Genomic DNA, 15,319 nt, shown 5'->3' on the forward strand with positions numbered 1-15,319 from the left:
CATATTATGACACTAAGCAGTATCTTAGTGGAGCTGTCTTATTATTGTCCTGTTTCATATGCATGTTTATATCACACTGTTTAGTTCTCTATCTCCATCTCAAGGCAACCTACATACATAGCTAATTAAGACTTTTCAAATAATATTGACCTGTATAACCAGTAGACACATGCAATTAGTTCCGTCCCGAATGTAAATTCGGCCAAAATTGCTGAAGTGCCAAATTTCAGAAGTGTCGAAGTGCATTGGATTTCTGAAAAGTGGCAAAACAAGAGAGGGAGGAAAAATTACGGGAATAAGGACAGGAATCTAACCCTAACCCTACCCCAACCCTAACCATAGATGTGTAAGTGGTTGTGGTGGTTAGGGTTAGGTTAAGGGTAAGGTTAGGGGTAGGGTTAGAGGTAGGGTTGAGGGTAGGGTTGGGGTAGGTTTGAGGTTAGGGTTGGGGTTAGGGGTAGGGTTAGGGGAAGGGTTAGGGGTAGAGGTAGGGTTTAGGATCAGGAAATTGCTGAATTCCCAAATCACCGAAGTCCCGAATTTCAGAAGTGCTGAAATGAAAAGCCAAAGTCCCGAAGAGCCGAAGTCCCGAATTGCCGAAGTCCTGAATTTCGGAAGTGCCAAGCTGAACCGAAGAGTCGAAGTCCCGAATTTCGGAAGTGCTGAACTAAACCAAAGTCCCGAATTTCGGAAGTGCCGAACTGAAGAGCCAAGTTACCAAATCGCCGATGTCCCGAATTACGTAAGTGCCGAACCGAAACAAAGTCCAAAAGTTACGAATTGCCGAAGTCCCGAATTTCGGAATTGCCAGACCGAACCAAATTTTTTGCCCATGCACATCCCTAATACTTAACCTGTCATATATCTTACTAACTTCAATTACTTTAAAATGAGGCTGCCTTTCCAAGGAGCGAAGTTTCTTCTGTTTTTAAGCTTGAAATATTCATATTATCTATGCAATGCTCAGATTTACAACGTGCTACTCCTTTTTGTTTATATTGTATTTCTCTCATGTCTCAATAAAAAGAGATTGACAAAAAAAAAAAGGGTAATTCAACTCCCAAATGGCAGAGAATTGAGCAGTGAGACTGTGGGGGTATGATCTATATATTGCTATATTAAGTACTTGTGGTGCTTAGAGTATCCTTTTACATTACGCTATCACAATCATTCCATGAATTAACACATTAACGGAGTAAATTTCCCTTATTAAACTCAACAACCTAAAGTACATGAAGCATGTCTGAAAAAAACCTTGTAATGCCTCAAAATTATTAAAACCGTGCATGAAAATCACACCTTTTGCAAAATGTTCACATAGAGTACACTTAGTAGGTTAATTCCACACACAGCCTCTTTTAGCACTACTTTGATGTTATTGCAAAGACTGAAAAATCAGCATTTTATCTGTTGTTAATCTCAGATTGCAGCATATGGATCTTTATTTTATCTGTTGTTAATCTCTAAATTGTGGCATATGGAGATTGGTGATTTATGACAACTACAAAAGTTAAGTCCAAACAATGGAATGCAAAGTCACTTTACCTGTAAGGCAGACAAGTCCTCTGCTGCTTGTGCTGCGGTGGCAGGCTGAACATCCAGGACATTATAATTGCGGAAAAGATTTCGTAATTGCTCTTTATTTTCATCAATCATCTGGATAACTCTTAGAGAGAAAGTCATATTTAATTCACCGTATAACAGGGCATTTACATTTAAACAGTCTGACATTGGGGGAAAAACATACAAACCATTTCATTAAATATCTCATGGGTACTTCAAATAGTAAAATATTTTTGGTATCTACTGCATTCTGGTGTCTACTTTTCATAATGAAACATAAGGACATATGAACTTAGATTACTCTGTATTATAATACATGAACAAACCCTATTCTATTCTGTCTACAACTATTGCAAGTGAAATAGCTTGTTCATTTTTTATAATAGAGCTATTTGGACTTTTGGTGGTAGAGGTAGGTACCTTGGTGCCGTGCCTGTTCAGTAGTGCACTCCAGTCAGCCAAAATATCACATGGGTACGAAATTTAGATCACCTCTGCAGTGACTATCTTACCTTTCTACGTCTAGAATTCTGTTAGTGTCTCGATTTACCACATGGATCAGCATGTCTGTCTGGGCAAAGTTCACCCGACCTTTTTTGTCCACATGAAACTGGGTGGAGAAAGTGATGACAAACTTGAAATTATGCCCTGAATTAATATTGTTGGCTCAGCTTTACAAATGATTTAATAACTTTTAAAATATTTTTTGCAACATATTAAAATATTAAATATAAATATATATAAAAACAAGTTTTTAAGATATTAATTTATTTTAAAAGTTTATCCAAAAATATATAAAAATATATATATATATAGGCCTCCAATTGATAGGCCCCAAATTAGAATAACTCTACGATGTAGTCTGTGTATCCACCATATCGACAGAAATTATGACAAATGTTTTTGTTGTTGTTTTCTACAGTTTTCTATGTGTACTCCTGATATAACGAGAAAAGACTTCCCACTGAGAGGCCACTATAATATATTTGATGGAATAATTCCTTTTTTCATTTGTTTTTAATTTATTGAGCACAACCTTCTACTAGTGATTTTATTGCAATACACGGAGGCTCATATTGCATATCCCTTTCTTTACTGTTCACCAACAGCAGCAAAGAAGGCATTTGATTGGATTAGGTAGCTACTTGCTATTGATTGCTGTGTAAATTAGCTATTGTTTGCTAATAAGCAGAGGCCTACCCAGGTGTTAAACATTCCTAGTGGGAGGTGATTTTAGGAGTATATAAGGGCTGTTGTCATTAGCTTGGCTAATAGAGCTTGGTTGCTTCTTCTAAGTGTTGCTTCTAAGTGTCTGTGGTTGGAGATATTCTGGAGAGTTTTACAGAAGCTTCAACTGTCTAAGAGTTGTGCTAAGAGTTTTCTTTTTTACTGTTACAGGTAAGATTCATCTGAAGGAAAAGGTTACTGATTGCACAAGGTTTGATTTCCTGTTGGTAATTATAAGGCATTTGATTGGATTAGGTAGCTACTTGCTATTGATTGCTGTGTAAATTAGCTATTGTTTGCTAATAAGCAGAGGCCTACCCAGGTGTTAAACATTCCTAGTGGGAGGTGATTTTAGGAGTATATAAGGGCTGTTGTCATTAGCTTGGCTAATAGAGCTTGGTTGCTTCTTCTAAGTGTTGCTTCTAAGTGTATGTGGTTGGAGATATTCTGGAGAGAAACTGGAGGTAATCTGAGGTATTCAGGAGGATAAATAAAAAGTTAAGATTCGTTTGATTTAAATTATTCACCTCATTGGAATGGCAGACTTAGTTCAGTGTAATAGTTGCTATGCATTTGTTTCGCGTTCCACTTTTTGGAGGTTTAGTTGTTGTCTAATCTGTAGACAGTTCTCTATCTTGCGGCAGGAGATTGTATTTTTGAAGTCTGAGATTTGTAAATTATCTGGTAAACAAACTCAGGCTGGAACTGCTGCAAAGCCACTGCCACAGAGACATACTAGGAATGGCAGATGGATTACTGTAGGATCTGGTAGACTTAGAGTTGTGGATAAAAGGCATATTGCACAGTCTGTTGTTCTACATAATTCATTTTCTGCACTTTCAGAGTGTAATGGTGTCATGGAGACAGGCACTGAGGCTAGTGGTGTTGTGCAGAGAGGCACTGAGGCTAGTGGTGTTGTGCAGAGAGGCACTGAGGCTAGTGGTGTTGTGCAGAGAGGCACTGAGGCTAGTGGTGTTGTGCAGAGAGGCACTGAGGCTAGTGGTGTTGTGCAGAGAGGCACTGAGGCTAGTGGTGTTGTGCAGAGAGGCACTGAGGCTAGTGGTGTTGTGCAGAGAGGCACTGAGGCTAGTGGTGTTGTGCAGAGAGGCACTGAGGCTAGTGGTGTTGTGCAGAGAGGCACTGAGGCTAGTGGTGTTGTGCAGAGAGGCACTGAGGCTAGTGGTGTTGTGCAGAGAGGCACTGAGGCTAGTGGTGTTGTGCAGAGAGGCACTGAAGCTAGTGGTGTTGTGCAGAGAGGCACTGAGGCTAGTGGTGTTGTGCAGAGAGGCACTGAGGCTAGTGGTGTTGTGCAGAGAGGCACTGAGGCTAGTGGTGTTGTGCAGAGAGGCACTGAGGCTAGTGGTGTTGTGCAGAGAGGCACTGAGGCTAGTGGTGTTGTGCAGAGAGGCACTGAGGCTAGTGGTGTTGTGCAGAGAGGCACTGAGGCTAGTGGTGTTGTGCAGAGAGGCACTGAGGCTAGTGGTGTTGTGCAGAGAGGCACTGAGGCTAGTGGTGTTGTGCAGAGAGGCACTGAGGCTAGTGGTGTTGTGCAGAGAGGCACTGAGGCTAGTGGTGTTGTGCAGAGAGGCACTGAGGCTAGTGGTGTTGTGCAGAGAGGCACTGAGGCTAGTGGTGTTGTGCAGAGAGGCACTGAGGCTAGTGGTGTTGTGCAGAGAGGCACTGAGGCTAGTGGTGTTGTGCAGAGAGGCACTGAGGCTAGTGGTGTTGTGCAGAGAGGCACTGAGGCTAGTGGTGTTGTGCAGAGAGGCACTGAGGCTAGTGGTGTTGTGCAGAGAGGCACTGAGGCTAGTGGTGTTGTGGAGAGAGGCACTGAGGCTAGAGGTGTTGTGGAGAGAGGCACTGAGGCTAGAGGTGTTGTGGAGAGAGGCACTGAGGCTAGAGGTGTTGTGGAGAGAGGCACTGAGGCTAGTGCTGTTGTGGAGAGAGGCATTGAGGCCAGTGGTGTTGTGCAGAGAGGCTTGAAGACTATGATGAGGCCTAATAGAAAGCAGTTGTTGTTGGGGGATTCCATCATAAGAGGTGTGGAGATGGACAATGGTGGTCTTGTGAGGTGTCTTCCCGGAGCTACTGCTCACAGAGACAGGAGACGTATCTGTAATATTGTTAAGCAAGCAAAGCAGGAAGGGGAATTGGATGTACTTGTCCATTTAGGGACAAATGACTTGGCTTGCAATGAGGTTTCAGAGGTTAAGGAAGTTTTTAGTGTTTTTGCCAATGATATACGGCAGGTTGCTTCCACACTGTCATTCTCTGAAGTTCTGCCTGTGCATAACACTCAGAATGACAGGCGGATGCGTATTAGGGACTTTAACTTGTGCTTGGTGAATGGTGTCGGGAGCAAGGATTTGGCTTTATTGCTCATGGTAGCTCTGTTTGGAACGGAAATAAACTGTACAAAAAAGATGGTTTGCATCTTTCTCAAAAGGGAACAAATGTTCTCAGTGAGCAGTTCAGAGGTTTTGCTAAGATGTATTTAAACTAGGAGGGGGGGGGGCAAAAGGGTGATAAAACATCAATCCAATTGTCCCCCAAAACAAGGACAGAAGGTGCCTGTAGCAAGTGTGTTAAAAAATGATAAGCTTAGAGTCATGTCTACAAATGCTCGCAGTTTAGGGAATAAGATCCATGAACTTGTGGCAATAATGGCAACTGATAGTGTAGATTTAGTCGCTGTTACTGAGACATGGTATAATGAAAAAAATGACTGGGACATAGCAATACCAGGGTACTCTTTATTTAGAAAAGACAGGGAAGGCAAGAAAGGGGGAGGGGTGGCCCTGTATGTGAAGGATAGCATAAAATCTAGCCTAATAAAGGTTAGTGAGACGAACATAGAGTCCATTTGGGTTACGTTAGAATTTGGTAATCACACAGTAGTTCGTGTAGGTGTGATTTATAGGCCCCCAGGACAAATTGAAGAGTTAGATAATCTACTAGTTGAAGAAATAGCTAAAATGACAATGAAGGGGGAAGTTATCACCATGGGTGACTTTAATCTTCCTGATGTGAATTGGAAAACAAAAATAGCTACTTGTGCCAGAAGCACACAAATTCTAAACTCCCTACTGGGATTGTCTCTAAAACAAGTCGTTGAGGAGCCAACTCGTAAAGAGGCCATACTAGATTTAGTGTTAACAAATGGAGATTTGGTATCAGATATTACTGTAGGTGAAAGTTTAGGATCCAGTGATCATCAGTCAGTGTGGTTTAATATAAGAACAGTGACTGAGTCACACCACACAAAAACAAAAGTTTTAGACTTTAGAAAAACAGACTTTTCTAAAATTAGAATATGTGTAAAGGAGTCATTATCAGACTGGAGCAACTTAAATGGAGTCCAAAATAAATGGGATTATTTAAAAGCTGCACTACTGAAGGCAACAGAAAATTGCATTAGGCTTGTCAGTAAAAGCAAAAAATTCAAGAAACCACTGTGGTACTCCGCAGATGTGGCCAAAATAGTAAAAAACAAAAAGTTAGCATTTAGTAATTATAAAAAAAACCAGAGTGAGGAAGACAGAATGACCTATAAGATTAGGCAGAAAGAGGCTAAGCAAGTTATAAGATCTTCCAAATCACACACAGAAGAGAAAATAGCACAGTCAGTAAAAAAAGGGGGACAAAACTTTTTTTAGATACATAAATGAGAAAAGAAAAGTAAAACAAGGATTAGTTAGATTAAAAACAAAAGAAGGAAGGTATGTAGATGAGGATAAAGGTCTAGCTGACTGCCTCAATTAATATTTTTGTTCGGTATTTACAGCTGAAAATGAAGGAAAGGGACCTCTGTTAAAAAAAAGGATAAATGAGTCATTTATTACACGTGAGTTTACAGAGGAAGAGGTTCTATTTCAACTGTCAAAAGTAAAGACAAATAAGTCAATGGGACCTGATGGAACACACCCAAAGCTATTAAAAGAGCTTAGTGGTGTACTAGCAAAACCATTAACAGATTGATTTAATCAATCATTGTTAACGGGAGTAGTCCCAGAAGATTGGAAGTTAGCGAATGTTGTGCCCATTCACAAGAAAGGTAATAGGGAGGAGTCGGGCAACTATAGGCCAGTAAGCCTTACTTCAGTAGTGGGGAAAGTGATGGAAACCATGTTAAAGGATAGGATTGTTGAACATCTAAAAACACATGGATTTCAAGATCAGAGACAACATGGGTTTACTTCCGGGAGATCATGCCAAACTAATCTTATTGATTTTTTGGATTGGGTAACTAAAATTATAGATCAGGGTGGTGCAGTAGACATTGCTTACCTAGATTTCAGTAAGGCTTTTGACACTGTTGCACATAGAAGGCTTATCAATAAACTGCAATCTTTGAGTTTGGATTCCAATATTGTTGAATGGGTAAGGCAGTGGCTGAGTGACAGGCAACAGAGGGTTGTAGTCAATGGAGTATATTCGAAGCTTGGGCTTGTCACCAGTGGGGTACCTCAGGGATCTGTACTTGGACCCATTCTCTTTAATATTTTTATTAGTGATATTGCAGAAGGTCTTGATGGTAAGGTGTGTCTTTTTGCGGATGATACTAAGATATGTAACAGGGTTGATGTTCCAGGAGGGATAAGCCAAATGGCAAATGATTTAGGTAAACTAGAAAAATGGTCAGAGTTGTGGCAACTGACATTTAATGTGGATAAGTGCAAGATAATGCATCTTGGACGTAAAAACCCAAGGGCAGAGTACAGAATATTTGATAGAGTCCTAACCTCAACATCTGAGGAAAGGGATTTAGGGGTGATTATTTCTGAGGACTTAAAGGTAGGCAGACAATGTAATAGAGCAGCAGGAAATGCTAGCAGAATGCTTGGTTGTATAGGGAGAGTTATTAGCAGTAGAAAGAGGGAAGTGCTCATGCCATTGTACAGAACACTGGTGAGACCTCACTTGGAGTACTGTACACAGTACTGGAGACCATATCTTCAGAAGGATATTGATACCTTAGAGAGAGTTCAAAGAAGGGCTACTAAACTGGTTCATGGATTGTAGGATAAAACTTACCAGGAAAGGTTAAAGGATCTTAACATGTATAGCTTGGTGGAAAGACGAGACAGGGGGGATATGATAGAAACATTTAAATACATAAAGGGAATCAACACAGTAAAAGAGGAGACTATATTTAAAAGAAGAAAAACTACCACAACCAGAGGACATAGTCTAAAATTAGAAGGACAAAGGTTTAAAAATAATATCAGGAAGTATTACTTTACTGAGAGGGTAGTGGATGCATGGAATAGCCTTCCAGCTGAAGTGGTAGAGGTTAACACAGTAAAGGAGTTTAAGCATGCGTGGGATAGGCATAAGGCTATCCTAACTATAAGATAATGCCAGGGACTAATGAAAGTATTTAGAAAACTGGGCAGACTAGATGGGCCGAATGGTTCTTATCTGCCGTCACATTCTATGTTTATATGTTTCTAAGAATACAAACAGAATGAAAAAAATAATGAATACATAATAACATATGCCACTCCCCGACCAAGTCCCAGTATAATAGTAGGCACCTCCCTAAGATATTCCTCTTTCTTTGATGCTCCATAGTCAGATAAGTACCTATGTTCTCTGTTCTGTGGGTTTTTGGGTTTCTTTGTGAGTTGATTGCAATTGTGCATTTGTTTTTTTGCATGTGTTATAGACTGTTGTATTCTATTGTTTATTCTGGACTCAGGGTCCCAGACCAGCTGAGGGGTCTCTCCTCTGTGCTTTTGGGGTTTGTTACACCCGCTGTCTTTTCCCATTTTTTCTGTACTTTGTCTCTGCTTGGGTTTTTTTCTGTTCCCTTCTGGATTGATTATTCTACTACCCTTCCTTTATATATTCTTTCATGTTTTACCCCTGTTTCTTCACTGTTTTGGGTTCCATCAGGACTCTGGTCTGTTTTGGCGCCATTTTTGCACCGCCATTTTGCTCTATTCGGCCATTCCGGTGCTTGCAGTTGGCATTTTTTTGGCGCGAACGCCAGAGTCACTTTTTTTCACTTATTGGTTCGTGGCCGCGTTCGGTCCGCGAATGAGGAATATCATTTGCAGACCGAACGCAGCCACGAACCAATAAGTAAGGAATTGTATCCAAACGTTTGTCTGTGTTGGTCCGTTCGTGTGTTTTGCCTTACCTGATGTGTTACTTGATTCGTTTGCGAGACGAAAGCGTCCGTTCGGAAGTTTTCTTAGCCGCATTTGCAGGGTTTTTTCCGAGTTTTAAGGACTGTGCTCCCTTCCGGTTTTCTCCTCCCCCTCCTCTGTCTCTGTCTTTCCTGCCTTGTATATCTGCTGCTGGTCTGGGCCCTGATGAGATCTCTTCTATTTTACCCTTCCCTGGATAGTTTAGTTTGGGTGATTAACCCTTACTATACTGTATTATTTTACAGTTATTTTGGTGTTAGTGCCTATTTATAATTGGCTTATTACTGCTGCATAGTGTGGGTCATTTTATTATGTCTAAACCTTGGCTGCCTGCCTTTTCCTCTACCCTTAGGGAGATAGATACCCCACTAGATGATTATATGGGTCAGCTTGGCGATCTTGGCTGGCTGGTGCATGGCTAGGGACATGTATCCCGTTTCAGCCCCTGTGACCACAATTCTACAATTCCTTACATCTCTCTTCAAAGCCGGTAGGGTTTACCGGACGATCCACCTGTACAGGTCGGCTATATCTCCGACCCATAACGGTTTTAATGGTTGTGCCGCAGGTCAACATCCTTTGGTGTGTCACCTTTTACGCGGTTCCTGTCTCTCATCCACCCAGGCCTTGTTAGTCCTCTACTTAGGATGTTTATGTTATTTTGTCTTGTATTAATGCCTGGCCTTCTAATTCAGATCTCTTGTTACATCAGTTGTCAGCCAAATTGTGACTTTCAATATTTCCAGGCTTACTAAAATTTCTATTAAGTCGGTATCATATCCAACATTCCCTTCGGCTTACGCGAATATGAAGATCGTACCAGGTCGCACTGTTCCGTGTCTATACCCCAACTTCTCCTGTCTTTTCATCCTTCTTTTGCTCAGGTAGTCCACGTTGTTCCGCTGGTTGAAGTGGATGTTGAGCCAGGCTGGTGTCGAAACTTCTGGTTTTGGTGCTCATTCTGTTAGGGGTGCTTCTGCCTCTTAGATTATGTCATCGGGCGCACGTTTGGAGGATCTTATGAGGATGGCCAACTGGTTGCAGGAATCAACATTTCGTGAATTTTATTTTCCACCAGTTATGTGTTTTCTGCGGTGGTTGGTCAGTTTTAAAATTGCAATAAGAGACTCTGTATCTTGCAATAAAATAACATGATTTTGCTATTACATAACGATATTTTATTAAAGACACGGAGGTGAGTATTGTCCCACTCGATATGTCATTTTTGTCATCTTGTATTTCTATGTGTTTTTCCCATGCATGTTGCTCGTTGTATGTGATTGGACTCGATGGTACGGTAAGTGTGGCTTTGTATTTACTGGGTTTGGTTTGGTCATACCTCTCTAGACTTTTGGGATGTGGACTGTTGACCATTTTGGGATGTAGATTAATGCCTTTAAGTTATCTGGCCTTGATGTTAGTTTATGGCACCACTTTAACCCTTGGGATCCTGTTTTTTATGTTTTTACAGCCTGATCCAGAACTGTTTGATGTTCTTTCATCTGCCTTTATGGAACGTCTTCTTGTTTGGAGCTGTTCCTTTGCTGTTACAGGTTTCTTTTCTGTTATTCATTCAGTGGTCCTGTGTTAACAGTTGGGGACTTCTACGGTTCATTTGCTGATGGATTACGTCTGCTGGTTTCCTGATTTGCTGACTTTATGTTGTTTCGCGTTTTCAAGAAAGAATAAAGTGCCTACTATTATACTGGGACTTGGTTGGGGAGTGGCCTATGTTATTATGTATGCATTATTTTTTTCATTTTGTTTGTATTCTTTGATGCTATTGGTGGACAATAAAGAAAGGGATATGCAATATGAGCCTCAGTGTCTTTAATAAAACTATGACTTTTCGTCATGTAATAGCAAAATCATATAATTATATGGAGGGAATTTATTATTTAAATAAGTCACACTCACCCACATTTCTTTGAATGATAACAGAAATGATCTTGCCTATTAAACTTATTTCTAAAATTATGACATACTACAACTCCTCTTTTGTTACTACCTGGACATCATCTGTGTTCACAATGGCCCCTGTGATGTTGGACAGCAACCGTATGAACTCCTCTTCAAACTCGCGCACTCGATCTGGAATCTCATTAATAACTATCTTCAAGCGCTGATCATCCCTTAAAATGTAAATTCCAACAACAGCAGTATCATTGTGCCCTGCCAGATCTGCAGCCATGATGTCCAGCACAAAGTAGCCAGGACTGTATGCCGTAAATAGATCAAATGTCCTAATGATGCCATCAACAGGACCTGCCAAGAAAAATTAAGAGTATCAGGCCATTCATGGATCAACAAACTAGATTCCATAACCCAAGAAATGGTAAGATAAATGGAATAACTAAAATGGACCCTGAAGATCCCAAGTAACGGGCAAACATTAAAAGATAGTACAATAAACAATATAACATTACACAGAAAAAGGTGTTCTCTCTCTCCCCAAAAAAAACTAAAAAAAAGTTAAACAGATCAATAATGTAGAAGCTAGAACAGGAAGTCGGAAAGGTAAGGGTGGGGGGTGGGTGGGAAGGGAATAATTAGAACTTTAGTACGCATCTCCTATGATGTCTCTTATTTTCACCTTATTTAATAATCAACATAGAAAAGAACATATATATACAGAGTAAAGAAACGGATGGGGGGACATATTAATGATGACAAGAATACCGAGGCTAAAAGAAAGAAGCACTACATAAGCCAGGTATATGTCTGAAATATATATAAAAAAAGTAAAAAATATATATATATATATATAAAGAGAAAAAAAAAATCAGGCCATTCATTAATATACTGAAACACAACACGATTAAGACAAACGTAAATTGGAAAATTGTAAAAATGGAATGAGCTCATGGTGGTGTAACACAGAGGGACTGTTTGGATTTTGGGGTAACTCAGAAAAATAAGACCATGTACTGTCACAAATCCTCTTCTAGACCTACAGGCTTGAAATTTGTACAGAAAAAGAACTGAGCCACTAACTCATTCTAATGAAAAAGACTGAGTCACAAACAAGTTCGAAACCAATGAACCAATGTTTGTTTAGCAAAAAATGTATTGAAACATATTTTAGGGAGGAGGGAATTGCTAAAATAATCAGGATTATTCTGTGTATTTACTTTTTGGCAAGCACCTACATTCCTTGACTTAGCCCAAATATAATGCCTTTTGTACATAAATGGAACCTCAGTGGAACATTCAACATAAAATCTCTTGTTCACCAAGTACTTGTCAGACTATCAGGTTTTTACAGACCCCAATGTGACAGAGTGATTTCTTACCAATAACAAAGATATTTTTCACCGCGACCGAATCATTGGAGTTCAGTTTAATGTAGTGTATTCCCAGGATGCTGTAGTATACCAAACTGTTGTTGCCCACGTCAGCATCGACAGCTAGAACTTTAATTAGGTCTGAGCCAACTTTCGCATCCGTTGCAACACCTTAGAAAACAGAAAAGGAGATGAGTATACTTTCATACTACAGTTAAATTAACGTTATGTATTTCGTAATTTATATAAAACAAATACCTGGAGGTAAAATACATGTTAAAGGAACACTATAGTGTTATGAGTACAAATATGTACTCCTAATGCTTTAGAGCCGTAGTCATGTAAACGGTGACTAGGGCCCCATTCCACGGCGAATAAATGGTTAACTAACCATTTATTTGCTTACCTTAATCCAGCGCCGGGCTCCCTCGGTACTGGTGACCACTTCTCCTCCATCGATGTCATCTCCTGAGTGGAGCCGAATGCCAGGCCATAGGAAAGCATTACTACATGCTTTCCTGTGAGGATCTTTTTTGATGCTTGAGGTCCATTAGGATGCCCAGTGTCAAATAAGTGCTATGAACTCAGTGTAAATCGTGGAAGCGCCTCTAGTGGCCATCAGGGAGATAAACTATTTATATAGTTTATTCTTTTTGAAAAAAACAAACTGGATTTTCTTAGCAGAGAGAATGTCATATACGGTCAAAATAAAGCCTCAATGTGTGGAAGATACACTGTTAGGTTTGCTCCATACTTATGAAATATAAAGTATAAGCCCAAGGCAAAGCAAGGACTGACATACTTACAATCATCTGTTCCTTAGTAGGTCGTAAAATTAGGTAAATACAACCTCAGATGAAAACCATGTCATTATTTATTTAACAAAAATAAAGCCAAAATGGAGAAGCCATGTGTGGAAAACTAAGTACACCCTCAGTGCTTCCATATGAGTTAAGAGGCTAAGTAGCAGACAGGTGCTGCTAATAAAATGCCCTTGATTAACTGATCATCAGCAAGTGTTGGCAAGTAAAAGCCAAGTTTTTAGCAGTTTGCTGGTCTGGAGCATATAGGTGTGTGTTAACCCAATGTCAAGTAAGAAAGACATCAGCAATGATTTAGAGAAGCAATTTAAAGTCCATAATTCAACAGTGAGAAAGATTATTCAAAAGTGGAAAACACTTAAGACATTTGACAATATTCCCAGGAGTGGACGTCCAGCAAATTCACCCAAATGTCAGACCTTGCAATGCTCAGAGATTTTGCAAAAAAACAAGAGTTACATATCAGACTCTACAGGCCTTAGTTAACATGTTAAAGTTCATGATACTACAATTGGAAAAAGATAACAAGTATGGTTTGTTTAAAAGGGTTGTGAGAAGAAAGCCTTTCCTCTCTAAAAAGAACATGTCAGTACAGCTTAGATTTGCAAAGTTGAATCTGAACAAACCACAAGACTTCTAGAACAATGTTCTTTGGACAGACTAGATCAAAGTGGAAATGTTTGGCCACAGTGCACAGTGACACATTTGGCAGAAACCAAACACAGCATATAAACGAAAACTACTCATACCGACTGTCAAGTATGGTGGTGGAGTTAGACTTGTTTTGCAGCCACAGGATTTAGGGACCTTGCAGTCATTGAGTTGACCATGATATTATCTGTATACAACAGTATTCTAGAGTCAAAATGTGAGGCCATCTGTCCGACAGCTACAGCTTAGATGAAATTGGGTCATGCAATAGAACAATGAGTGTTTGGAGAGGGACCCTTATGCTTTTACACTCATAAAAAACACCTGTAGTGGAGCTCTCTGTACCCCAGCTGGGTACCTCCACCAAGGATCACTTCCTAGCTGGAACAGGGGAAAATCTCAACGCTTCTGCCCAAGTCACCATGGCTTGACTGGGGTCCTCTTGCAGGCTCTCCATCCTGAAACAGGATAGGGGACTAACTCTATCCCCTCCCAGGGACTGGACAACACTCAGTCCTGGGAGCTCTGGTCCTTACAAGGACTTTTTCCACCGAATCATCCACGAGCTGGACAAGGTGCTGAGCAGTGCTTATAGTCCTTCCCCTCCCAGTAACTAGACAACACATTTTAATGAGCCAAACTCTGCCTTTTATGCACAGACCTAGCAGAGGGTTTCCATTGTGTTCAGCCTAAGCCCCTCCCAGGAATCTCTGGACCTGGAAGATAATTGCATAAAGACCGTTAAGCTAATTATCTCCCATGAACAGAGAGCCAAACACTAAAATATAAAAGCATAAAAGTACCCCAAAACATCATAAAGATATGTAATAACCCCACAAATAATACATCTTTAAATAGCCCCAGTCTGAGCGCCCGAGTTCTCCAAATAGCGCTCAGATCCATGCAGTGCCCAAAATAGTTCCAGGGTGTTTGGTGCTTTTGCTGGTCAACATTCGGGAGCTCCTGCGGATGCAATACGGGGTACTCCGCCTGGCTCTTAGGTAGGGTTTGTTACCCTTAGTCTCAGATACCTTCCCTCCAAAAAGCACTCTCCTGGGGGATATCAAAGTAGTTAAAAAAAACGCGCACCTTGTTGTCCGGGAACTGCATGGTCACCATGCCGAAAACAGTTCCATAACATTCGCGGCTATGTCCCTCTGAGGTGACCGGGAACCCACGAAGTCCTCATGCCGAGTTCCATAGCGGTCGCGGCTCAGTACCGCTGGGACTATTCATGGGTTTGGTTCATGCGAACGGCCGCCAGAGAGCCAGCGTTCGGTTCTATTCGCATGAAGGGAAAGTGCTGAACCAGGGGCAACAAGGGAAAGCTACTAATGGCGACTGGGCAGGGCAACTCCCAAATGGTGTCCCAGATCTGGACCACAGTCGGCGGGCAGGAGGCCAGCTTCTACACTCCTCCAGGAGTCAATGGCAAACGTACGTAGGAAGGAGCGTTTGTCACACTACCTAACACCAACCTTGCATTTATACAAATACACTAACATGCCTTACATACATCTGCCGTTTACACACATAAAACACCTTACACCCCCCCCCCCCCCCCTTTGGATTTATACGAATACACTAATATGCCTTACATACACATTTACACACATAC

General features: G+C 40.8%; 1 protein-coding gene across 1 annotated transcript in view; it reads right to left on the reverse strand.

The window, feature by feature from the left end:
- Positions 1-15,319, reverse strand: part of CDH23 (cadherin related 23) — a 909,735-nt gene that overhangs the window by 21,101 nt on the left and 873,315 nt on the right. Inside the window, exons 58-61 of the mRNA XM_063435341.1 lie at positions 12,239-12,400; positions 10,954-11,210; positions 2,076-2,173; positions 1,546-1,666 (exon numbers count right to left, since the gene is read on the reverse strand). Of these exons, the coding sequence (XP_063291411.1) occupies positions 1,546-1,666; positions 2,076-2,173; positions 10,954-11,210; positions 12,239-12,400 (638 nt within the window). The remainder of the gene's footprint in view (positions 1-1,545; positions 1,667-2,075; positions 2,174-10,953; positions 11,211-12,238; positions 12,401-15,319) is intronic.

Source organism: Pelobates fuscus, chromosome 10, assembly GCF_036172605.1.
Source record: "Pelobates fuscus isolate aPelFus1 chromosome 10, aPelFus1.pri, whole genome shotgun sequence".
NCBI classification, from domain to species: domain Eukaryota; kingdom Metazoa; phylum Chordata; class Amphibia; order Anura; family Pelobatidae; genus Pelobates; species Pelobates fuscus.